At 40.1% G+C, this 25,505-nt stretch overlaps 2 protein-coding genes across 3 annotated transcripts in view; both read left to right on the top strand.

The window, feature by feature from the left end:
• Positions 1 to 6,937, top strand: part of LOC105462575 (potassium voltage-gated channel subfamily H member 2) — a 102,374-nt gene extending 95,437 nt beyond the window's left edge. The window contains exons 18-25 of the mRNA XM_011709272.1: positions 347 to 683; positions 1,730 to 1,917; positions 2,108 to 2,232; positions 2,931 to 3,026; positions 3,340 to 3,480; positions 3,774 to 4,104; positions 5,900 to 6,148; positions 6,598 to 6,937. Coding sequence (XP_011707574.1) covers positions 347 to 683; positions 1,730 to 1,917; positions 2,108 to 2,232; positions 2,931 to 3,026; positions 3,340 to 3,480; positions 3,774 to 4,104; positions 5,900 to 6,148; positions 6,598 to 6,937 — 1,807 coding nt within the window. The remainder of the gene's footprint in view (positions 1 to 346; positions 684 to 1,729; positions 1,918 to 2,107; positions 2,233 to 2,930; positions 3,027 to 3,339; positions 3,481 to 3,773; positions 4,105 to 5,899; positions 6,149 to 6,597) is intronic.
• Positions 6,938 to 15,087: 8,150 nt separating this feature from the next.
• On the top strand, positions 15,088 to 24,644 carry LOC105462574. 2 transcript variants are annotated; one of them, XM_011709271.1, is made up of 5 exons: positions 15,088 to 15,159; positions 17,730 to 18,269; positions 19,136 to 19,391; positions 20,321 to 20,422; positions 23,312 to 24,644. In XM_011709271.1, the coding sequence occupies exons 1-5, from the start codon at positions 15,154 to 15,156 to the stop codon at positions 23,380 to 23,382; spliced, it is 975 nt and encodes a 324-aa protein (XP_011707573.1). In that variant the 5' UTR covers positions 15,088 to 15,153; the 3' UTR covers positions 23,383 to 24,644. The 2 variants fall into 2 exon arrangements, with proteins under 2 accessions (XP_011707573.1, XP_011707572.1); XM_011709270.1 differs by having other exon boundaries at positions 17,730 to 18,290.
• The last annotated feature ends 861 nt before the right edge of the window (positions 24,645 to 25,505 follow it).

Here is a 25,505-nt window from a genome sequence, read left to right as displayed (position 1 = left end):
TTTTATACGAATTGAAACACTTTTCAGAAATACTAAGAGAATCTTATGTTTTTTCTAGAATTTTTTATGTACATGAACGTTCTAAGATTTCTATATAATTTCCGAAGAAAACTTATAAAAAGAAGTTTAAGTTATTTTTCAGAAATCTTCATTAAAAGATGTGAAAAATTCTTAAAAATATTATAAGATATTATGAGAATTTTTTTTATCAGGGCATTATTTTTAAACTCGAAACAATATTTTATTGTTTTTATTGTTTTTTGCAAATAGAGAGATGTAATTGTCTTTTACACATAATCAATTCATGATGATACAAGAAAGCCTTTTTGTTTCTCTTGCGAAACAGGGCATTATCCTTAAAGTTTAAGACGACGCACGCGCCACCGGGTGACACTTTAGTCCATCGAGGGGACGTGCTGACTTCCCTGTATTTTATATCCCGCGGAAGTATCGAGATCCTTAAGGACGACATCGTGATGGCCATTTTGGGCAAGGACGACATATTCGGCGAGAATCCGTGCATTTATCCAACGGTCGGAAAGTCGTCGTGTAACGTTCGCGCCCTTACGTATTGCGACCTTCACAAGATCCATCGGGACGACCTGCTCGACGTCTTGGCACTCTATCCAGAATTCTACAATCACTTCAGCCAGAATCTCGAGATTACTTTTAACATGCGAGATGTGAGTGCTTATTCCCGTCTTTTTCCACGCGCGATTTTAAACGGAGAATTTTCTTTTAAAATTTACCCTGAAAATTATGCTAATTGTGGGACAACATGGTATTTCGACAAATTTTAATGTGCACTACAATAAATTTGTTGTAGTATATATTTAAAAAAAATAGTGATAATCACATAAAATTCGTCGAAATAAAATGTCCTACGATTAACATGATTTTCAGGGTAAATTTTAAAATAAAATTCTCTCCGTGTACGATTCAATATAATTCCGTTCTTCTCTTTTGCTCCAAATTTAATGTTACTCGTGAAAAAATTTATAGAGAGGAACATTCTTATATTTACATTACATTGGATTTTGATATTTTTTATTTTAATTAAATTTCCGCTTCATAAATATTACTTAAATTAATAAATAACTTACCAGCTCGTTATTATTGTAAACAACAGTCAGGATAAGAGGCCAAAGACGAACGAAATACACGTGTCAGTTAATATTCAATATTACTGATTTTACATACATATTCTAACTTTGAACTGCGCGCCGTTATTTTTGGATTCAACGCAGCTTTGATTGAAACAGAACCGTATTATCACGTTATTAATTTAATAAATATTGATGCTCACTTGCATCTAATAAATCCTCCTCTCCCTCGCGATACCAAATAAATGTTAACTTGCATCTATAAGATCTACTCTTAGCATTTATTTGGCGTCGTGAGGGGGAGGGGGGGGGCGAGATTTATTAGATGCAAGTGAGCATCAGTACTTATTAAATTAATAACGTGATAATACGGTTCTGTTTCAATCAAAACTGCGTTAAATCCGAAAGTAACGGCACGCAGTTTGTTGAAGCTAGAATATGTATGTAAAATCACATAGTAATATTAAATATTAACTGACACCTGTATTTCGCTCGTCTTTGGCCTCTTATCCTGAATATTGATTACTTAAATTAACTGCATGTGGCAGTTTACATTCGCACCAGCCTGAAATACGACCAACTTGATCGTTGAATACGATCCAACCTGACCGCTAATTCATCTTTAGGAGGAGCAGGCTGGTGTCGATCCAATATCAGCAAGGTTTCCTGTCAGTACTCCGACCGACGTCGATGTCGACGCCAGGAGGTTCGCTTTCCGTCCACCAAGATACCGTCGGGGACCCAGTGCTGGTCCTGGCACAAATCTTATTCCCACAGGTCGACAAGACTCCTTGCAGGACGACCAGGATGACTAGTAAGATCACCTCCCTTCATCGTATCAATTTTCTCGATCCACCGTTAATAGAAAGATCAATATTTGACACTAATTAGATTAATGGATAAACGATTTAGGAATATTAGAGAAAAAAAGAACGAAAGCACGGCGTGTTACGTTTATTAGAGACGACAGATTGATCGAGCAGCTTCTTCTCTATCTGTTGCAGCGACAAAGGTAGCGGTCATGGTATCTTAGAGTTCAGCACGGACAAGGCGGGTCAAGACGTGACACCGTTGAATTTGGAATTCGACGAGCCCAAACAGAGAAGCTCGACCTTAAACTCGATAACGGGTGAGCAGTTGTTATTTCCTTTTTTCAGCCTCCTCGACGGCTTCGAGGAAACGTTGTTTCGATTTCTTTCGTGTTTGCTTCTAATATTCTGTTTGAGGAATGTGTTATATATTGCACGACAATATTTTATCCTCTATACAGCAGAGTATTTCCTTTTAATACCGAGTTATCAAGGATTTTTCATTTCGGATGTTTTCGATTTTTCGCTCATTAACTAACAGATCCCTTGTAAAAGATTGACCGCAAACATTTTGCGCTCGCATTGACGTCTCGCATTTAAGCGCTAAATATATCCGCAAATGCTGCAAACGTTAGCGCTAAATTCAGCTTAATCTTGAATTTTATTTAATTAATAAGCAAATTTCAGTGGTTAAAGATGGAGATTTAGATTATCGCATTTAGTGTTAAATGCGCACGTAAATTGGATCTTGGGCTCAACTATTTAGATCCGCTTACAATTTGTGACAATGTTAAAAGCGTTTTATCTTTCTCGTAGGCTTTCTATAATGTATTTTGCCTCCGGCTCGATGTAGTTCATTATGTATGAGTTATTTCAATCTATTTAGCATTATTACAGTGACTTCCTCTTTCCTCTCGTCTCTCTCTCTCTCTCTCTCTCTCTTTTCTCTCCTTCTCTAAGCGTATTGCTTTTTGTTTGAGTCCCAAGTTCGTTAACACCTTGAAACCTGGTTGTTCAGGCATGCTAACCCATCTCAAGCGCAGCATACCGGATCTACGTCAGCACAAGATTCATCTGCAGCCGCTTACCAGTCACGATTACCTCGCGAAACAAAGTAAGTACTCCCGTACATTCCGAAACACCCCGAAGTAGATCAGCCCTCGTACTCGTTGCACCTAAAGTCATCCCCCCTCCCCCCCCCCGACTCGCCGAACTTTCGCTGCACCGCTCACCAGAATCCCCCGAAGAGACTCCCATCGTACGACCGTCGTTTCATCTGGGATCTTAATTCTTGAGACGCGACGCACGCCGAGTAGTAGAGAGAGCATCTCGCAGCGCGGTTGCACATTGTGTATGCGATAAGTAGCACCCAAATTTAAATGCAGCCTCTCCCGTGATTACTCACCGGTGGTGTTTATAAAACCTAGTGACCACGCCGCTGACGAAACCGGCGCGCCGGAGTTCCGCCGCCGGCGAGAGTTGCCTCAGTCAAAACGTCGTTCATCCCACTTCGACAACGTCGAGCCACTACACCACACCATCGCCCCCGCAGCATCCTCATTCCCATGGTAGGGTACCCATTTCTCTTAATCTCACAGTAATTTACGCGCGTGACCTCTGCTCACTTTCTCTCGTCTCACACATACACACATATACACACGCCGACGTATAGTTCCGTCACCTTGCGCTATCATATTCGTGTATCTATTATCGAGAAAGAAAAGTCTTGTGCTTATCATCGGTAATCACTGTTGATCACCGTCGGGAGATGTGATGTGAGATGTGTATATATTTGTTATTATCTTGCTCGCGAACGAGATCGAGAGTTGCCGCGAGATGAAGTGACGTTTGCCCCTTCCAGGCGACTTTCAGAGCGGCCCGGGTCGGCCGGTGGAGGAGATCAACGCTAGGATCGATCAGCTGTCGCGGCAGGTGTCCACGTTGGAGCACTCGATGGCCGGCGACATCAGGCTGATCCTGAGCCTGCTCCAGCAGACGCTCAACTCGTCGAGGGAGAGTTCGAGCATCGAGATGATGCCGGGAACCGCGCCGGTCGGCGGCGCGAGGCAGCCGACCAGCAGCCGGGCGCCGGCGTTGGTCCAGAGATCGGCGAGCGAGCCGCAGCCACCGACGGTCCCGGCGGGCAACGGAAACGGGAAGATCCAGCCCAGCACGTCGCACGGCTTGTTCAGGTAAGAACGAGGGTTGAACGAGATACCGGCCCGTTGAAGTTTCCGCGTTCTAATCAGTCAGATCGCGCACCTCTCTCTCGCGCGTTGAGATTCGACATAAGAGCTAGTTAGCTAGTTTCGCGTGCGAACTTTTGTCGCTGCGTCGACAGCGACGGTCTTGCAGTAGAGAGGGTTTGCGATGTGTTCCGCGACGCGGTAGCGAAAACTCTGAAACCTGATCTACGCAAGAAGTGTAATCGATATTCTGTTATTCTTGAAAAGCCTTCTTTCGAAATCCCTGGATCAGTTGCATTTGATTTCGGCGTCTTTTATTTTGGAAAAGTTGGACAAGTTCCGAAGGTGACCACCATCACGTATTCTTCTTTGAAACTCTTTGCGAGCAGTGTCACGGAGATCGAGTCCAAACGAACGGCATGCGGCGCGTTAGTAGAAAATTATCGCCGCGTTGATAAAAAAAAATGACACGAATCAAACTTTAACATTTTTTTAAAGGAAGTTTAATGTAAGAAATTAACTCTGAAAGAGTCTTTAAGATCGATATTTTTTATTGCCTGAAAAAATTATGTCGCTTACAAATACTTTCATTTATTAACAGAAAAATTAATAATTATAAGCTTTAAATGAAACTTTTTAATAAGTTTTTAATAAAGTTTAATAAGAAATCCGTGGTCAAAAATCGATGAAAAAATATATTGCAGTTGTGGAGATCTTTGATCTGCAACCAATCCGCGATCTCGGCGAATCTTCGATTGGCAGCAGTCGGAAATAAAAATGCTAATTTTTTTTATTTGTGTCATTTTTCTATCCAACACGGCGATATCCATCACGAAGATTCTAAAAATTCCCTTCCAATCACAAGCATAATCATAATTTGCCTAAAAATCAACAATTGGATCGCGTTAATATAACTGCAATTTTGTACAAAGCAATTAAAGCAATTAGATTTTCTTCTAGAGGCGATGTGCCGCTAGTCTGGGATTCTGTAATCCTTAGGATCACAGTATCATATTTTTAGCACTCTCTCTCTTTCTTTTTTCTGTAGATTATCATCTCTAACGTCGCACGCCTCGAAAGCTTTGACACTTATTAATCACATAGCCCGTTCAGTATTTAGAAAGAGTATCTAGAAAAGTAAGAAGCATTGCGTTAAAATAAAAGTAATCTTTCATTAGAAGATATTTCCTCTAATTTGCACGTATTTCTTTCTTCTGTCTAATCTTATATGTATATTTTTCTTCACACATTCAATTAGTCTCTAATTAACTCGACTAATCTTTTTACTCCTATCGAAGAAAATATATTTGATCGAAATAGTTTCTTCAGCAATTTCGTTAAACTCAGTTAACTTCAATCTTAACTCCCTTTATCTTTCTTGGAGTAATCAATTGAGCTCTGATTTTGAAGTTGACTGACGTCGACGGAACCGATCTTGGTAGGATGAATCATCTTTCATGCACGTTTAGATAGATCATTCTCATGGATCGTTTTTCACTCGTAATCTCGATCGATTACAGCCGACGCGAATGGTATCATATATGTCGGTATACCACTGCGCGGCCGATAGTCCCAAGCGCGCGGGGGCCCGTGACACTGCTCGGGATCAAACTTAGAGGATTAGAGGCCTGTGATCGAATAATCCCACTGTACATAATCACGTACGCTTCAAGTATATATATACATATATATATATATATATATCTCGCTCGGCTATCCTTAGCGGTTTTCTCATGAACAAAAAAAAAACTGATTCCGTCCGGCGATTCGCTGATACGAGCTTCGCTCCCGTCTGCAACAGACCTCCCATGAGGGATCATCCAATCTCCACGTCGTCGGGAACGTCACGGCTGACCGTCACGTCGGACACGTCCGCGCTCGCCACGGCGCTGCAGACGGCGTTGAACGGTCGGACCGGGCCTACGAGGTCGCAGAGCCAGCCGGTTGATCTGGCGGTGCCGACCAGCACGCAGCAGCAGCCGCATCAGGCATCCCACGCCGGTTGGCACAGCCAGCCCGCCGCTTTCAGGAGGGGCGAATACCGGAGTGGGTAGGTAGTTTTTGATTAAGAAAATAGAGGTTTCTAACGCGTTAGCAAAAACCTAGTAGCAAAAACGATTTTAATCTATCTTGTATGTCAGAATTTAACTTGGACGCGATTTTAATCTGTCTCGTGTATACATACATCGGAGATTGGCCCGGGTGATTTTAATCTATCTTGTATATTAGAGATTGGACTGGGCGATTTTAATCTATCTCGTGTATATCGGAGATTGGCAGAACTGCGTTGGCAGTGATGCGTTTCCACTGTTTCAAATTAGCTGCTCGGTCTTGTTACTTGCTCCAACTTTGTTGCAAAAGCTCGGGAAACGCGTCACTGCTAAGCGTCGGCTGCTAAACACGAACGCCGATTGTTGAACGTCCGTGTTTAGTGGCCCGCGCTCGACGCCAAACAGAACGCCGCTATCACGCCGTTGATAGAAGCGTGCCTTGCGGCAGATACAGCTCGTTCAATAAGCGATCGGAGCCGGAGGGCGAGGATCCGTGGAGCTGCGTGGTGCCGGAGGACAGCCGAGGCGGCCAGCGTCCGCGCAGCGGGGACTCGCGCAAGGACACGTCGAATCATCGCGGCGGCACGTCGGAGTCGACGTCGGGGCAACAGGGTCGGTCGGGGGACAGCAGACACGAGGGTAGCAGTAGGGGACAGGCGAGCGGGCCGCGGCAGCAGGACTCCTCGAGGCAGACCAGCGAGGACATGTCGTGGGAGTTCACGATAAACGAGGCGCCGATCGCGAGGCTCGAGTCGCTGGACGAGCTCGATCAGGACCACGGTAGTTAAGGGAAGACACGCGCGGGGGAGGCCGTCCTCCTGTTAGCTAGGAGCCATGACATCAAGCCGTGAGAGGATCAACCAGTCCCGATCGACGAGACACGGGAAACTGCGACGCGCGAGAGCGACCGGAGAGGCGCGACACACCAAGGCCGTTCTATCCCTCCGTAGGAAATCTCGTTCTTAATCCGATCGATATCGCAGCCACGCTTGGCTCGAAGTCAAATCTCGCAGCTGAATTGCTAAGAACGTAACGAGCGACATTCAATTTAAAGGCGCGTGCTGTTGAAGGGAGCATCGAGGTCCGAAGATAACAAGATGTAATCTTACTTACTAGTAACTCATTTACATTGAGATTAAAGGGATCAAAAGAAGCGACACACGGTGAGTCGTGCGACACAAAAGCTGTCTGTACATCGAGGTAATTTTTTAAATTTAATTTAAATCTGAATTACATTAAAAGTCTACTTGTATTAATACTTCTGGAAATGTATAAATTACGAGAACAGTCTAACAAAAGAATTTCGTAAAGTTGCACGATTGGGTATTAAATTGAAAAAAAATTCGGCATTTTTTTTTAAGACTACAAAATGAAATATGCTTCCTCCAATCACACGTACTCTAAAAGCCAATCTTCTCAGCGCGGAGGTCGCTCTTATTCTGCTCTAATTCGAATTAAACGATCGCTTGCTAAAAATCGTCGTGCGATTTAGGCTCTTCAAACGTTCGGCTTCCGATCGAGCATTCGTCCCTTTCGACTTCCTCGAAATAGCGGTTCAAACAATCCGACATATTCGTTCCCTTAGATCGATTTTTTACGCGTCGAAGAGCAGCGAATGAAAGAAGTAATATCGTATCTCGCCAATTAGACGCCAATTATTTTACTCACTGGAACACAAATAATTATTTATATATATTTACACGTTAAGACAGACACCTTATGCGCTGTATAACATAAGAGGGACACGAGATAAAGGCGAAGGAAGCGCATTGAAAGTACACAATATGTCGCGCGATGGAATTGCAGTAAAATCTTTGACTGACGACAATCGCGAAAAAAATCAAGGACAGACGCGAACGAGATGTCTCGTCTCGAGATTAGATTGCCGAAGAAGAAACGTTTAGCTCGTTAACTATATTACGTAAATATTCCTACAGCAAATGCGTGCGATCGATTAACGTTACAAGCGCGTTGAGAAAAAAACCGCTTTATTTCCGCTAATTTATCGTGTGGACGTTCGGATAGCCTTCGATTCGTGATTTCCCGCCGACATTTCGGCGTCAAGTGAGATGGAAATGCGACATTTTACAATCACAATCTGTTCACACCGCAGAGTTTTACATAAAAAAAGAAAGTTCTCGAGCGTGGACATATTTTCGATTTCCGAGTTAAATTAAGGGTTAATTAAGACGACTGTGAGAGCATCTTCTTTTTTATTCTTGCTTATAGACGACGTTAGACCACAGTATTGAGAGTAAACGGTACTTGCAAGAGAAACTTTCGCGGTATTTTATCACGTAGCTATTTAAGCAGGAACACGATAAAGAAATGATATTTCTCGGTTCTTCGGCCGCCGTATAAAGTAGTCCTTCATACAGACAGAAAACGCGACAGCGAGAGCGTGTCGCGCTGGCGATATTAGGCAATTTATCAAAGTTTATATCCTTATAATTGTTATTCTTGTAATTATTCTTATTACTATTATTATAGTATTATTAGTGCTCTTATTACGATTATTATTATTGTTATTATTATTGCTATCGTATAACGGTGGAAAGAGCGCAAGCGCGACGAGGAGAAAACGAAGAAAATAACACCGATGACATAATGCCTACGCAATAATATATACTTCTACATATATATATATATATATATATGTATATATATATATATATATACACATACAGAAAGGAAGATATAGATGTATATATATAAATTTTTTACGAAATATTTCGAGTCGCTACTGCTCCTAAACGCGTATAAATCATCGATCTTTTTCTCTCTTTCTCCCGTTTCTTCATCTCTCATTCTCTCGCGACGTCTCTATTTTCGCCATTAGATTCTGTCACGAATCGCTTAAAGAGGCTAGAAAACTGCAAAGGTTCTCACCCCAACTGCAGGACGAGATTTTACAATGATTTTTTACATTGCTTTTACTCATTGTCAGTAGAGAGAGAAAAAGAAAGGTGGAGAGAGAGAGGGAGAGAGGAATCGTGAATTCACGGGAATGGCGCTTCGAGATCGTTCATGGATCGCTGGATGTATTCGTTCTTTGCTCAGTATTTTTAGGCTGTAACCGATACCGAATACTTTCGATGTAAAAACGATTAAAAAACACACACACGATTCGTAGTCTATTAATTCTCCGCCGGTGAAGCACGACGGCGCAACGGCGCAGCGCTAATGTACGGAGGAAAAAACGCAACTTTTCAATTTTTGCAGGTAGCGGTTTTTTGATTGTTAAATTACCAGTTACATACACACACACACAAGTGGATTCTCCCACTTAGATACACGGCAGGAGTTGTATGTATGAACGGTTAGACGATCCTTTTTTTCTTCTCTTTTTTTTTAGAAAAAGAAAAAACCCGACCGATAAAATTGTCTCGAATCACCGTTGTGTATCGGAATGTGTGACGAAAATACATATCGCCGCCTGGCCTTACGTCGTCGGCCGTATCTCCTCGGAGTTTTCGCATTAAAAGGATACTTATTATTCTTAACTCACGTGGGCTGGTTCCCCGAATACTTGACGCGCGCGGTCTTCAAAAAGATATATTACTCCTTGACTGGTATGGCATTCTCTCTTCTCTCTCTTCTTTCTGCTATCATTTGCCGAATGCCGTTGCTCATAACGAAGGATTTTTATTCGTTAACGATTGTAGCAATAAATATACCCACAATTTGACCTACTTTTTTTTTCTTCTCTTTCGATTTCAATCGTAAACTGCGGCTGTATCAAAAGTGCAATGTTTCTGCCGTGCCAATTGAGAATTATCTACTTTTGGCGTTGCTTTAACTAAATATGACATCACTATTTTTATAGTCGGATAAAAGATACGCGTAGAAAGCAGTGTTCGTAATCTTATCTTATCTCTATTATACTGAATGACACACTAAATAATTTACGGCAAATCAAGAAAATATCGCGCATTTTACTCGCTTAAGTCTCTCGTTCTAGCTCATCCACAGGATTACATATGAAAAATATTCAAACTTTTTCTTTTTTTTGTAAAAACATTTTTGAATAAAGTTAATATCAATAATACGAAGCTGATATTAATTTTATTCTGAATTGAAGACATACAAAATTTTGTATGGAACTTTACGTAAATTTTCTTCTGACATTCGGAAATAACGTGCAGAGAACGGGAGAATTAAGTTTGTGTGAAAAGCTGAGAGACTTCGGCTGGTCAAACGTGGCCACTCTCGATCGCGCGGATCAGCAGACGCGGCTGGCGAAGACAGGAGCATGCGATGCGCGCAAAAAACGGGGGAGGGGAAGAATGCGTGATCGAGTGTAATCTCCCTCGCGTCGAAATTGCGAGTCGCGCTCGGGCGACACCGATTGCATCGCGAATCTTACGACAACGACGACTCTCCGACTTCCCTCGCGAGCAAGCGGTTTTCACGAGTAGACGCTACGTTTAAAAGACAAATTTCGCAACCGCGTTACGCTCTTCGCGGAGAAAATATATGTAACATTTTATACATAGTATCTGCGCCCAATTATAAATTCGTGCTGTGCAAGACAAGTGGCGTCGCTCTTTCAAATCCCGAAGCCTGGGGACCGGCAAGGAGAGGAAACGTTCCGAAGGAAATAGCTTATAATCGATGGAGGATCGTGATTAAAAAGTCCACCAGTGGAACTTCCTTTCTCTTGAAGTCCCACGGAGAAAATTATCTTGTCCTAGAAATATCATGGACATCTCGAGAAATATCCCGCTTTTGTTATTAATATTCCGGTAGTTGGATAGAAAAACTAAAGAGGATCCATTGAAATTATTTTTATCACTTCGACGAAAGCGTACGCATCGCTGTTTTTCGCGTGCCACTAGTTTTTCCAACGCGGCAAATGATGGACGAATGACGAAATGCAGAGAGTTCGGTTCTAATTATGTCGAGACTTCTTAACCTTCTTTGCTAAACGCGATAATAATTGATACGATCCACTCTGTGTGCCTCTTCCTTACAGAAATCCAATTTAATACCGGAAATTACTAATTATTTGGAGTATTAAAAGCACTGTAGTTCAGTGCTTTTAATGCTCGAAATAAGTAATTAATCACTATCCTCCGGTATTAAATTTCTGTAAGGGCTTTCTATAACAATTCCGAGAAGCTCGATATCGCGGAGAGCAATCTTCGTAAATTGCTTAAAAGAGGATGCTGAAGTGCAAATCCGTCGCCGAGAAAGGATCCGCCTGAGGTCCTTTTCGTCGGAGCTTCGCGACATCGCCTGGCGCATGACTTTCGTCCTTCGTCCTTCAACTATTGAGTGGCTAACGCACGAGTAATATGTATCATCGGGTATCTCGATCTCCCTCAGATTCTCAAATCTCTATCGCCTGCTCGCCGATGAAAATAAAATCCTGCGATCTCTCATCGAAGCCGCCTCTCGCTTTTTCCCCTACCGCGATTGGTTCATTCGCGCGTGTGTGAATACGATTCTGAAACTTTTTAATTCCAGAACCCCCCGAGAACGCGTGTCCTCGCGCGTGTTTAACGAGGCTCGAAGCGAATTTCGTGCCCCGAGAGAACGGAATTGAAGCGAAATTTCGTTTCCGAGTTTCGACTACATCTGGCTCTCTCGCGCTCGCAAAAACGTCGGAATTTCGCGTCGCGCCGCCGCGAGGCCGAGGAGAAATGAAACACCACGGTGTGTGCGAGCAAACAGCGGAAACGGAAGGAGGAAAATCCCAATCGCGGTAGGTGGATTTAATCACGCGTTCTTTATCCAAAATCAGCGGTTTAAGAGATTGTTCTGTATATAATATATGATATAATCTTGGATTGTACGATTGTACGTCGAGCGCACTGATTTGTAACACTTGTAACATGGAGATTAGTTCGAAAGTGAAACGCAAACAGAAGAGAGACTTCTTACGCCGCCTCCCCTCTCCCCCGCCTCGCCCTGTTCCTGTCGTCCAGCTAACATCCCTAACTGCATGAGCGAGATGGTTCTGACAGCTCATTACGTCATCTCGTCGATTCTCACAAGGACGGAGCAGCTCAAGTTGACGATAGGTCAACTTCGGTAAAAAAATCTAAATTAATTTATCTTTATTTAATTTTAATTTTATTCATTTTGAAATTCTTTGTTTTTTACAAAACTATAAATTGTAATTATATCATCGTAATATTATATAATTTTTAATTTTATCGTTACAACGACATCATTCAATATTATTTTTATCATTATCGTAACGTTATTTTTATAAGATTTCAAGAAATGAAATTGGTCGAAGTACTGTTTTAAATATTGAGTTATCGTCCACTTAGATGTGGACAAGGTATTGTTTTATTATCGTGCAAGTTGTGAATTAATAGATTCGATCTCGAACGAAAGCGATTGTTGATTAGCGATGGAGCAGGCGCTGGGAGTGGCGGTGGTACTGGTGGTGACGAAGCGCTATGCTGTGTATCTATAAATTTTCATATATATATATTGCATAAAATATGTTTATTACATATTTTCACTATGCCAATACGCATTTTATTCATACATGCCTCATCATATCCGGCTTCCTCATATTGCCCCACGACTTTTTTTCTTTCTTTCTTACTATCAGCAATTCGTTTTTAACGATATCGCTAACAATAGATATTAAAACTACGATGTTTAGAACAGAACTCTAGATCGAAAAGATTACTCTTCATTTTTATTACTTTAACGGTGATTATATATTTTTATGAGTTTCATCATCATTCTGCCATTGATTTTTTTTCATGTTACACTGAAATGATAACAGGTACAGATTCGAGAAATACATAATAATTGAAATTTCTCTAAAATTTTAAGTGCATGTTACATTTGAGAGAAAAGTACGGCGTAGGAAAATGATGACAAAATGATTGGTGTGTTTGTTCCTCTGATAGCAATTTGCTATTACCACAGAACCAATTATATTCGGTTCACGAAGAGTTACCGCTGTCGAGATTTGAAGCGAAACGACTACCTAAGGTAAGTGAAAACACAACTCGCGTTCGAGCTGCTTTGGTTAAGAATCTCATTTTTATCGTTTCTAAATAATTATTTTGTATAGTTATATAATAATAAATGGAAAAATTTACCAAATTAAAAAAAAAGATGCAATTAACTCGAATCTAATTAATTACGGTTATAGTAAATTTATTCCGTTTTTATTAACACCAAATTATAGTACCTTGAAACGAATTATTATCATTATTTTATGATGTCTTTGGATAAAGAGGCTTTATATATAGATACAAACAAACTTACACACTTACTTTACATACTTACAAACTTACATCATATGTATGTAAGTAATAGCATCTAATTGCAAATAATCTTATTAATTCAATGACAGCGCATATATTAATGTAATCTCTAGCATTGAAAAATAAGTACGCCATGCCCTTATTTTAATAAAATATAATTTGTTTCATTAATACTATTATTGAATTAACAAGATTATTTTTAAATAGATTGCTGTTAAATATTTTTTTCTATGCACAATTATCATGCAACGAAAACGCATTGTAAATTCGACTGCGTATCCGAGTTGGATCGATTATTTGTGATTGCAAATTCAACGTTCAGCAAGAGCCAAGAAACGAGACCCACGAGCGAAGCTCAGTTCGTTACAATTCGATGCACAGGTTACCAATTGATGGCAATCATCTTGTTATTATGGGATATAATAGCGCTCGTAAATTACATCTGCGCGGTTAATCGATTGCTCCCGCGCTCCTCGCGAATTACAATATCGGAAGATATAAACCGGCGTTTGCTAACGACATACTTTCTACTTCACATCGTCAGAGAAACAATAGAGGTAAAGGATGAATGAAATCAAAATCATCATGCTTTTTAAAGTTTTGATTTCATTTACTGCGGAAAATGTGCATCAAAAGTAAGAATTGTTAGGCTCACGTGTGATGATTAAATAATTAATTTACGATTAAAAATAAATATGAAGAATATACCATTGTCTTAATTAATAACGATATAGTCTTTATCTTTAATTTCACTGTTGTTGCTAGTTCGTTACAATCTACATACACATATATGACAAAAGTGGAGAGACGAAGATGTCGCTTAATGAGCAAGATCGATATTCTAAAGAGACGACAAGCGTTACATCCGGAGAACTTTCGTTCGCGTGATTCGAATTTCGTCAAAAACGACATCCCGAATTCTTCCTTTTCCGCCTTTCTACAACGCACCTCGCAGTGTGCACCCAACGCGTAATTGCATTCAGCGTCGCGAATTTCGGTTTGCATGCTTCGTGACAGGTTTAAGTTAGCGCGATGGAAATCGAGGAAAGCAAATGAGCGGTTCCACGATGCAATCCACTTGACAATACGATACGATGAAAAGCTAATGGCGTTCGTATTGCATTTTCATTCTTGCGACATATTCTTGAAACGTATTGTTGCGTTCTAAGAGCGTTATGTGATATTATTTATCATATACTTAATCATAACTTATTGAGTTGCAATGCGTTAAAATTCTAGAGCATATTACGGCGACCGCTAAGTCATAGATTTTAACGAGACACTTTCTGCATTTAATCTTCAAGCCAATAACAAATTTGAACGAGAAATATTCTCATTATTTTAGAAAATATCTTATTTTTAACTTTTTCAGATTCTGTTTAGAGAACGTAGCGTGAAAATCGTCTTGCGATTTATTATAAAACTACGTCGGTAATATGAGAGAAATGTCAAGTTAAAATTATTTCAATTTTATATCAAAATTTCTCTTGTTTAATTATTTATTAATGGCGTCGATTATACATACGAAGTGATAAAATTCTGCCCAATTGTCATTCACGAAGCAATCTCGCGCGTTGTAACGTAACCGCATTGCACGCGCCGATTTTTGGCAGCCGCAACCCGGCAAGGTAAACATCACTTTCTTGATCACCGGAGCAAAGTGGGAGTCGGTATAAAGAGAGGATATATTCCGTAGCGATGGTCAGTGAGTTTAGTGAGAGTGCCGTGATCATTTCACCGTTCGTACCACGTGAAAGTCAAGTATGAAGGTACGCGCTTCACAGTTCTCATATGCGTCCGCTCCGTTCATCTATCTTGATTTGTGGAGACGTGTGAAGTGCCAATGAATACTTAAGCGTCGACTGAAAGAAGAGCCGCGAAAGAAGTTGCACTCGCAACTTTTTATATTTAAATAATCCGCGCGCTCTTCGCGCGATCTCTCGCGATTCTTTTCGCGTATAAGAGCAAAGTGGATCGTAAATCTTGCGACGAGAGCAACTGAAAAGTAGCCATAATCTTTGATTTATTAATGACCTCTTGCACTTCTTCTTCTTCTTCGATCGGTTCTTTATTGTCAGCGGCGGATTTCACGTCGCTCGAGAGCAAGCGCACCTCGCTTCTCATCCACGTGAAAGTTCCACCAGGTCTGGCCGCATAACCTTCCTTCGGTATAAGACCAGTCGACGCGAGTTTCACACTTGCAACAATGAGGAAAATTATATGCGGGAATTATAGCTCCACAGTCTTCGGCTGCAGGCCGTGAAGAAATAATTACTGCAGCATGTTAACATGTGTTTGTTTAGATCCGTGTAGTTTTTTTACTTTCTACACGAAACGGCAAGTTCCACTCCGATCTCGGCGAGCTATTTTGTTTATAATAATCCCCAATGTTGATCCTTCGTGCATAGCATACATAAGTATTGCTTATATTCCATCTGCCTCTCTCAATTTCTCTCTGATTACTCGATAAACACACGCGAAGATCTCATCACACGTGACTAATATTTTGCCAAGCCTTTATTTGCGAAGAGAAAGATGTATAAATTTTCCACGATATTGTATTTTTTTTTTACACACTTTGGAAGTACCGTGGAAATTTAAAAATAGAATGCGAAAGTACTCTGGAAAGTTTAGTCTTCGCACTGCTTTCATCTCTTCTTCTAGGATTTATTTTCCAATTAGATCACTTTCCAGCTATTATGCGTGTCCGATACCAGGATACGTGACGGAAGATGAAAAAGTTGACAAATGAATGATATAATCCAGTTGGCAAAAAAAACTTCGCACGTGGCTACAAAAAAGCCCTTGCACCGGGGATTCGTCTTATTTTGTCGCTTTTCTATTTTTTGAGAATAAAAAAGCCTTCCGTTCGAGAGGCCCGACTCTGTTTCTTGGTACGGAAGTCAGAATATTTACTAGCGTCCGTTTGCTGCATACCGGTTTTTTTAGAAATCGCCGTGAATACGCGCAGCGATTACTACGAACGAAAACTAGGTCAGCCGATGACTCTACGCATGCAAGATCAAGGTTACGATGATCACTCTCGCTCATTCAAGTGGGACAATTCCCGATGCGACGGAATCGCATATTATTCAACGTCAATTCTATTATTTTTTGTATCCCTCCTCGTAATTCGGAATTGTTCTCGTTTTTTTTCCACTTCGTTTGACAGATTAACGACCTCGGAAGAGATTTCGATGTCTAAAACACGGAAAATACAAAATTGTTCCGCGGAGAGAGGCAAATTGCACAACTTTAATCTTATCGCTAATTAGCAACAGTTAAGTTTTAGATGTCTCGCGGTATCTGCGTGAGCATCAGTATTCCGCTGTTTTTGCCTCAAGTCATGTATGGCGATCCGCGTGGTGAGCGCACCTCGAATTGCCGGTAGTCGCGTGACTTTCACCCAGCACCGCTCTACTTGCTACGCTCACGTTTTCATGTACTATACGCTCGAGCAATTCGGAAATTAACACTTGATTGACCCTCAAAATGCACCGTTTGATTAAATACGTTAACGACGCTTAATATTCCTAAACCACAATACTGCAATTTATGGGCACTCATCATTAAACTTATATCGTTGTACTATCGCAATTAATCCGGAAATAGTCATCTAGGTGATTTTTACACTCCAGCAGCGAGAAAATAAAATTTAACCTGGTGGAAAAATTCTCATATTTTATAGTATTTTAAAAATGTTTTTATATATATTATACTTTAAATTTATAAAGATTTATGAAAAATACCTAAAACTTTTTCAGAAATAATAGAAGAAAAAGTTTTAGACTATTTCAAAATTCACATATATAAGGAAATTTAGAGAGAGAAACAAATATAGACTTTCTCAGCGTTTCTGAAAAATGTTTCAATTTATGTAAAAAAAATTTGAGATATTTTCTAAAAAATTATAAAATTATACAGGAATTCTGAAAAATTATATGAAGAATTCTAAGAAAAATGTTTGCTAAATTAGTTACTATTGTTTTCTTCATTGAATCCATATGTTTTTTCTTTTTTTTTTTTTACTTTTTTAAAAAATAGACAGTAAATCTATATACATAATAATCTCAAATACTAATAAATTATAGAACAATTAATTCTACAACATGTAGTTAATAATAGTGACTTTTAATTGAAGTATAAAAATTACTCCAGGCAATAAAAACTAGGCTACTATCCCCGGATAAATAATCATACGCTTGTAAAAAATAAATTTGTTTAATAATCTTTCTCATTACGTTATACATTTAATATATAACGAAAAATCGCTTCAAAAAATTTACGAATTGATTGTAATTCTTCGCATTTGTGTGTGTCGTTTTGTCGTGCGTTTCAGCTGACGGAACTGTTGATGGTAACGTGGTGCTCGATAATCGTGGCTCGATCAGAAACCGTGGAGAGCGATCAGGAGACGTTGCTGAGGAGGGCCGCGGAACAGCTGGAGCGATTAGAGCCGTATCGAAGAACGGACGACCGCGGCGGAGAATCCGATCTCTCGAGTTTCCTGGAGACGTGGAGGCCCATGGTGGATCAGAATCAGTTAGATGGGACGAGGGGCGACGCGGATCAGAGTATATCTTGGGAGATGCTCGAGGCTCCGGTCGATCAATCGGAGCCGGACGCGGCGAAGCGAATTGACGATGACAAAAAGATGATAATCAGCGTTATCAGTGATCCGCGATACGCCGCGCTGATGCGGGACAGGATAAAGCGAGGCTTCGACGTCGGATCCGGCAGTCTTCTCACCAGCATAGCGGGCGGAGTGTTAACCGGAGTCGCGAGCGCATCGAGCGGCTCCGCAGCGAAAGCATCAGCGGGCAGCAGCGAGTCGGCGTATAAACCGGTATACGGTGCACCTTCAGTGGAGCACTATTCGGTAATCGACATTTATATTCAAGTATGAACTTTCATCTCGCGTACTTCGCGTTCCTTTTAACTTGAATAAATTTTAATACGAATAGATAGTAATAGAAATAAAAAATAAATAAAATAGATGAAAAGAACAATTTATCTAGAAATTTAGATATATGTAGATCTAAAAATAATTTTGTTGAACCGCATCAAAATAATTATATAGGAAATTCAAATATGATGAGTAATGCTGCAAAAAGTTTCGACATTCTAGCAACCAGCTTGAGAGTTCTTACATCATTATTTTGATAATACAACAAAATTATGTTCTGTATCAATCTAAATTTTTTGACACTTTAGCAAAATCATTCTTTCCGTAGAGAAAATTATACTTTTAGACAGGAGACTTAGGAAAAAAGAGAAATTGGTTTGACTAATTGGTAATGCTCTGCCAAAGTTGTCAAAAGGAAAAGTTGTTATTTATGCTGGAAACGTGATATAGGTCATCCATATTGCCGCAAAGGAGCGAAATTCTAACTGGTTCTTCGTTCACTGTTTGCCTTTTTTCATTATCCGTGCTTCTAATTGCCTCATGATCAAGATCTTTCTCTTTGGATATCGCGATACGTTCATAGCAATTAAAGTAAATGACACTGCAAAGTGAAAATCACGGCGTCGCACGTTAAACAAGCTATTATGCGGTGTAACGAGCGATTTAACGCAACGTCAATTAGAAACTGAATGGGAAAAGGATGTGTCGGTGAGATGAGATGAAAAAGATATATCACTTCCGCTATTTCGAAGTTTTACATTTTCTTACGCAATAAATTACAATTTAACGTTGTGATTTGACATCATGATCTTGACATTCGATCTCGTTATTTTCTTCAGTACGAAGAGAAACCATTCGGTCCGTGGGAGTTCAAGAAGGCGATTTTTGGCACCTTGTTCGAAGCTCTCAAGGCGATTGGTGGCGGCGTGTTGGCTATCAAGGGTCAATTGGTCAAGGGAGGTGGTTACCTGCTGGCGGGCAAGGGTAAAGTTGTCAGCAAGGCAGGGGACGTTATCACGTCCTTCGGTAAACAGCTGGCGGCCAGCGCCATAAAGTCACCAGAACCTTATTATGGTCATCCACCGGTTCATATAGGTAAAATCCCGCAGCAGATTATTTATATTTAAAAAACGTTTTTGTGATGCATAAAAACGTTAAACAGACGTTATTAACGTTAAATGTATATTTATTAAACCATCGAAATGTCTCATAACTATAACATAACTATATATCAAGTCTATAAACATGTTTTAAAGTAGTAAAAAAATTTTAATGGATCTCGTAAACGTTTTATAAAACTTTTTTTATAACGTTTATTAAACAGTTTAAAAAATTTAAATCATAAACGTTTATTTTTCAACGTTTATTAATTACGTTTATTACAATACATGATTTTAACATTGTTAAACGTATTTTGAACGCAATTGTTTGCTCGCGATGCACTCTTCATCGAATAGGATTTGTCGAGGTTTTCGATGCCATCATTACGATGATAAAGGATCGATTAGAAAGCTATTAAAAAAACTGAGTTGCATTTGTATGTACCTGCAAATTACAACGTCGCTCATACTAAAAACTTGACGCATTTGCTTTCTATTGTACGCTCACCTGTATACCCCGTATTCAGCCGATTAGACGTGAAAATCTATCAAGGATATATCATTTTATATCAAGAAATAGCAGTCTAAATAGAAAGTCATTTTAGTATTTAGTACGAGCAGACTGGTTATCCATAAAGCCGGACATTCACGATAATCACGCGTCGAGGCCTAACTGAGTATTATCCGCTTTTCTCGAATCCGTTCGAGAAACGATAACAATCGAGTGTTATAATCGATAAAAGAGCCTCGAAATAGATCAGTATAAAATGTTCTTTAGCGCGAACATGTACTATTACTGTTGATCGATAGTGCTCATAATCATATCCAGATCTAATCATTGGATTAATCGCATTAAAAGTGAGATCTCTATTTCTTCTCGTGCATGATATATTTGTCATCAAGTACTTTCTTTTGAAATTACAGGACACGATCCCGGCTACTCAGGGCCACCGCTACCAGGCTCCGATGAATATTCCGAAGCGCCGAATGACTTCTCGCATGAGGCCTACAGCGTGCCATCAGACAGTAGGTTTCACATTCCTGTATATGTAATTGTAACATTGCAAAGTTTATATTCCGTTCACGTATCTTCGTGCCTTTCTAAGATCTCGGTAATTAACTCAGGGTAATGATTATGCGATTGATAAGTGTAACTGCTTTCATCTAATATATTTCCGCCGTTGTATTGAGCGATTATTTAATGAGAAAAGAAAACAGAGCTTTAATATGGAGCAAAAGGAAAGGATTAAAATTAATTTTAATCTTTTAAATTATTTAAATTATTTAAAAATTAAACAATAAATCTTTAATTTCTCCTCGAGCATTTCGAAACAATCAAATTGCAGATGCTGTTAAATCCCTAAATTTATTCGAGTCATAATGCAATTTGAATTTCGCTTTCACGAATAAATTCTACCACCGGACGTCGATGTAATCTGACAATTATAATGCCTTTGGCTTTTTGGTTCGAACACCGACACTTTCGATCTTCTCTCGGTAACACATGTTAATGCGCTCGATTACGCCCGAATTTCCCTTTCCGTATCGCACGTCATCATCGCCAAAGCAGCGCGCGGTGAATGTCAATGTCCTCCTTCCGGAAGAACGTATAGTTTCACGATCCACGAATGTTTTTCCCATGAATGTATCAGCACACGCGACCTTTCACTTTCCCCGAAAGTTGGCGAGAGAGATGCAGCGGCTACACGGTAAAGCCTGTTTCCTGACATACTTCTTCAATTTCTTTTTCGATTTTGTGTGTACGTGCGTACTTCCGTAACGCATGATGTATATAATATGTCGAAATCATCAGCGAAAGTATATTACTTGGGCAAAATACGGTGATTATATCGAATATTTGGGGAAACTCTTTAATTAAAAAGTAAAGAGATGGTTCCACGTTGTCACTTGTACCACGTCTGAAATTCACTTCTCTAGAATTTACACAGGACGTGACACAAACGCACTCCACTCCGTATTGTGAGAAATCCTGTGATAGCTCCCTGCATTGTATGTGTAAGTGTACCATCCGTGTATCGAACGTGCGAATGTAGAACTGAATTGTCATGTTACTCCACACTTGGCACTTGCCCGACGGACGTGTATTACAATATACCCTCACTCGGCACACGCGCAACAACGTGCTAACAACTGGTCTCCGACAGTATCCGCTTTTATGCTCCAACTTGACTAACGAACTCGTACTTAACGCACACACTCTCAAAAAGCACACCGAATAAACTTGTCGACGCGACTGACGTGACGTCACGTTCACAGACCACGGCCAGGGAGGCCTGCTGATCGTGACACCGACGAAACCTGACCTGGACAAGTACAACGATCAGCATACGAACGCGGCGGTGCAAGGCGGCAATCCGGACCCGACCAAGAGCTCCGTCTTCAAGAATCTCTTGAACAGTATACCGAAAGGTAGCGTGGGCCTCGGTTCGAAGGATCAAATCGTAGCCGGCCAGGACAGCCTCAACAACAACAACAACAACCACGTAGACCCTTACCCTCCCGCCCAGCATCCGGTTCCGACTTACGGTGACCGTATTCCCGACAAACCGGCGTACGGCTACGAACAGCAGAGTTATCCCGTCGCTCAAGACGGCGTATACCAACAGCCCGAACTGCCGCAGCTCACGTCGCATCAACACTTCTCGAATCTGGGCCTGGACCAGAATCTCGGCCTGGATCTGCAGGGATACCCGCCGCTGCAACAGATTCAATACCCGAGCCCGTACGGCTCTCAGCTGGACTCGCCCAAGCTGCCGCACGACGACGGCTCGTCGGTCTACGCGAGCTTGTCCGTGGACACCGAACCGCAGGTCGCGCCGCTGAAGGTGTCCCTGCTGGGCGGCCATTCGGACGTCCTCTCGGAGCTGCCCAAGCTGCAGCCGCACGTGGACTTTCACGGGCAGCCCGAGTACGGGAACTACCTTCACGGCAGCCTCGGCGGCCCGTTGAGGGTGCCGCTTCTGAACCCGATGCCGTCGGCTTACTACTGGCACAGCCAGGGCTCGTTGATACCGACCTCGGCACTCGGCACGCTGGATCACTTCCGTAAGAGGAACGTCCTCCAGAGGCGGGCCGCGTACGCCAAACGGCTCGCGCGTTACGCGTCGTTGCAGAGGCTCCATCGGCTCTAGGGGTCGAGGCAAGTAACGGACGTCGGCGACAAGTACGATGGAGGCGCGTGTGAATAATTCCTTTCCAAAAATTTCTTAGGTACAATAATCCTCGAGTGTGACGAAGATTTTTCGACGCCGAGATTTCTATCTCCCATATATGGTAAAATGGAAACTGCATACCTAGACTGATGTATTTATTATATAGCCATGTGACGCCGTGTTTTTCCATTTCGCGTGTGATAAAATTAAATACGTACTTCCATGCAGGCGGTTACGCATAAATATACATACATTGTACACGGTACATTGAACACGTATTTTTACTGAAAGCTAGACAAACAAATAAGACTAATATTATCTAAGCTTTATACGAAATCGTTGCGATTATTCGCAATCAAAAAATAAAAATTGCTTCGGAATGACACTCGTAGATTCATATCAGGTTTAATTAAGACATATTTGCAAATAAAGAACGTTTAATTTCTTCATGAGGAACGAGCAATTTCTCCGTTCTGACAAAATAAATTAGTTTTGGTAGGTTAAAGAGATTAATGAGTTTTCAACAAAAGACATGGGATTCATTCTGCCTTCGTTCAATTTTCAGTGAGAGACAAAGGTGGAATAATTTCCGTGTAGATTTATGTCTCTGCTGGAAAGCTTCCAATATATATATATATATATATTCCTGTGATTCTCGTGACAGATTAATATACCAATGTGTAAACAATAAAAAAGGACATCGGTATTTATTTTATTGTATGCACCGTGCTCTCTGTTGCAGTCTACGCGTTCGCGTATTATCCACGTCCGGCCAGATACAGGTACAAATGGCTGTATCCTTATGGACGATAAGAACTCTCTCGTCACCGGCCGCGCTCACACACGATGGGGACGACGAGGGAGAAAGGAATCGGCGAAAGCGGATCTACTGGATACGTTTCTGAGCCAGCACAAAAGACCGCCCACGTATCCGACGGATATACCTGTGTACCGTTGGAACACATAGAGTTCACGACACCGAAGTGTGTCGTACGTATAGTTATACTGTGTGCCTCGAAAGACCCTTCTGTTGAACGGAGCGGAGATTTGAAGATGCTCCGTTATCTTTTGAGACGCTCCGTATACAACTCGGTCTGTCGACAGAAACGAGCGGTTTCTGTGGGCAAACCAGAATGCCTGAACCCGAATATTAACGAAATAACATCTCTAACATATGTAATTATATAGCAACCGTTGCGATTGTATAATTATTTAATTTGTGATAAAGACTCTTTAGAGAAATGTAATACTGTAAGTAATACTATAAGTGTTAAATTGATTAGTGATTATATTACTTAATTTGAGTATTAAAAACACTAACATTACAGTGAATATTAAAAGCTACGAATAATGCTTTTAATACTCAAACTGATGTAATAATCTGAAATATCACTAACCAATTTAATACTTACACTAAATTTTTCTGAGGGACTTTCTAAGTTCCATGTTCGCCATTCGCGATCGAATATACGTAAGTCTTGAAAGGACACCAAAATAAGCCATGAAGCCCATGATAGGGGACACCAGAATAAGCCATGAAAAAAATGGTCGTAGTATCTTATGTATTTGTTAATTTCTTTAAAAAAATAAATAAATGTAAAAACGATTTTATATTAAACGTCTATCTGAATTTTGTACAGGGAAATATATTTACGTTAGAAAACCTCGATTTTAATTATTTATACAAATGTATTTAAAACCCACAATCGTCAAAATTATTGAAATTATAGAAATATCCATGTTGAAAATCACATGAAAATTTCGTAGGGTGCAAATTGAATGTCGCGTGATCAATGCTCAAATAAAAGAACAAGTGTTAAAAAGGGTTTTTTAAAAAAGAACTGACTTGTTCCACTGATTGTGACAGATGATGTCTTGTTCCACTATCTGAAGCATTCCGAGGGATTTGTCTGTTCTTTTCTGGGCACTTTCGCTTCGCGGGCTTCGCTGCAAAAAGATACTACCAGCGACATCTCTGTTAAAATTACTAATTCAGTTTCGATATAACTTGCAATTATTTGCCAAAGTTCTTACATATTGCGCTCACGAATCAAATTTTACTTTATTTATATTAACAATTGTTAACAAAATATTTCTAAACCTATCCTTATATCTTATTTCATTATTGTTAGTTTATTATAAATAAAATAGAAAAGAATTATTTGCATATTGAATTGGCACGATATATGGCGAAAAAATCGGGCATAGATAAAATCCAATAAAGTTTTAATATTTTTTTTTTCTAATCCATAGTATTACTTCGAATGTTGTATAAACAAGAGATAAAGATTCAGCATTTTCTAATCGTCAAAGTATTGTTCGGATTATTTATATGTATATTAAAAATAAAGACGGACGAATACAAAGTACAATGATTAATAAAAATAAGCGAGAAAAAATATTTTTGCATATTTTATTGTATGTATAATGTACATATAAACACGTACGTTTTTCGTGTTTCACTTAGGGCTTGCGTTTTTATTAAATTTTAAATTCTTAAATTGAAAATATATTTTACGTATAAGAAAATTTCTAAGTTTAATTAAGTAATATAATATAATAAAAATAAAAAGTGCCAGTATAAAATTGCATTTGAAAAGATTTATACTTTTAGACTTCCATCAAGAAATATCTAAGATAACTTTATCATTATACTATTGTCTATTACACATACAGTTTATATATTTTGTATGTACGTATATATACACACATAGCACGGAATAAAACCAACCAATATACATAACATGGAACAAAGTCGAAGACTGTGTTACTCGCCGGAAATATTCGTAATCTGTGAGAGGACATGATTTTCGAGTGCGCATTTTTTCGAGAATAAAGCCCCAGCAATCTTGAAATGTGGATCAGGTGGATGTAGCACGGACACGCACCACAAATCGTATACCCGCGGTGCAGAAAAGTGAATGTTGCTATGTAGT

This window comes from Wasmannia auropunctata, unplaced genomic scaffold (genome assembly GCF_000956235.1).
Source record: "Wasmannia auropunctata unplaced genomic scaffold, wasmannia.A_1.0 LD336097.1, whole genome shotgun sequence".
Lineage (NCBI taxonomy): Eukaryota > Metazoa > Arthropoda > Insecta > Hymenoptera > Formicidae > Wasmannia > Wasmannia auropunctata.
Note: the sequence above shows the minus strand (reverse complement) of the source record. Positions and strands in the feature narration are given on the sequence as shown.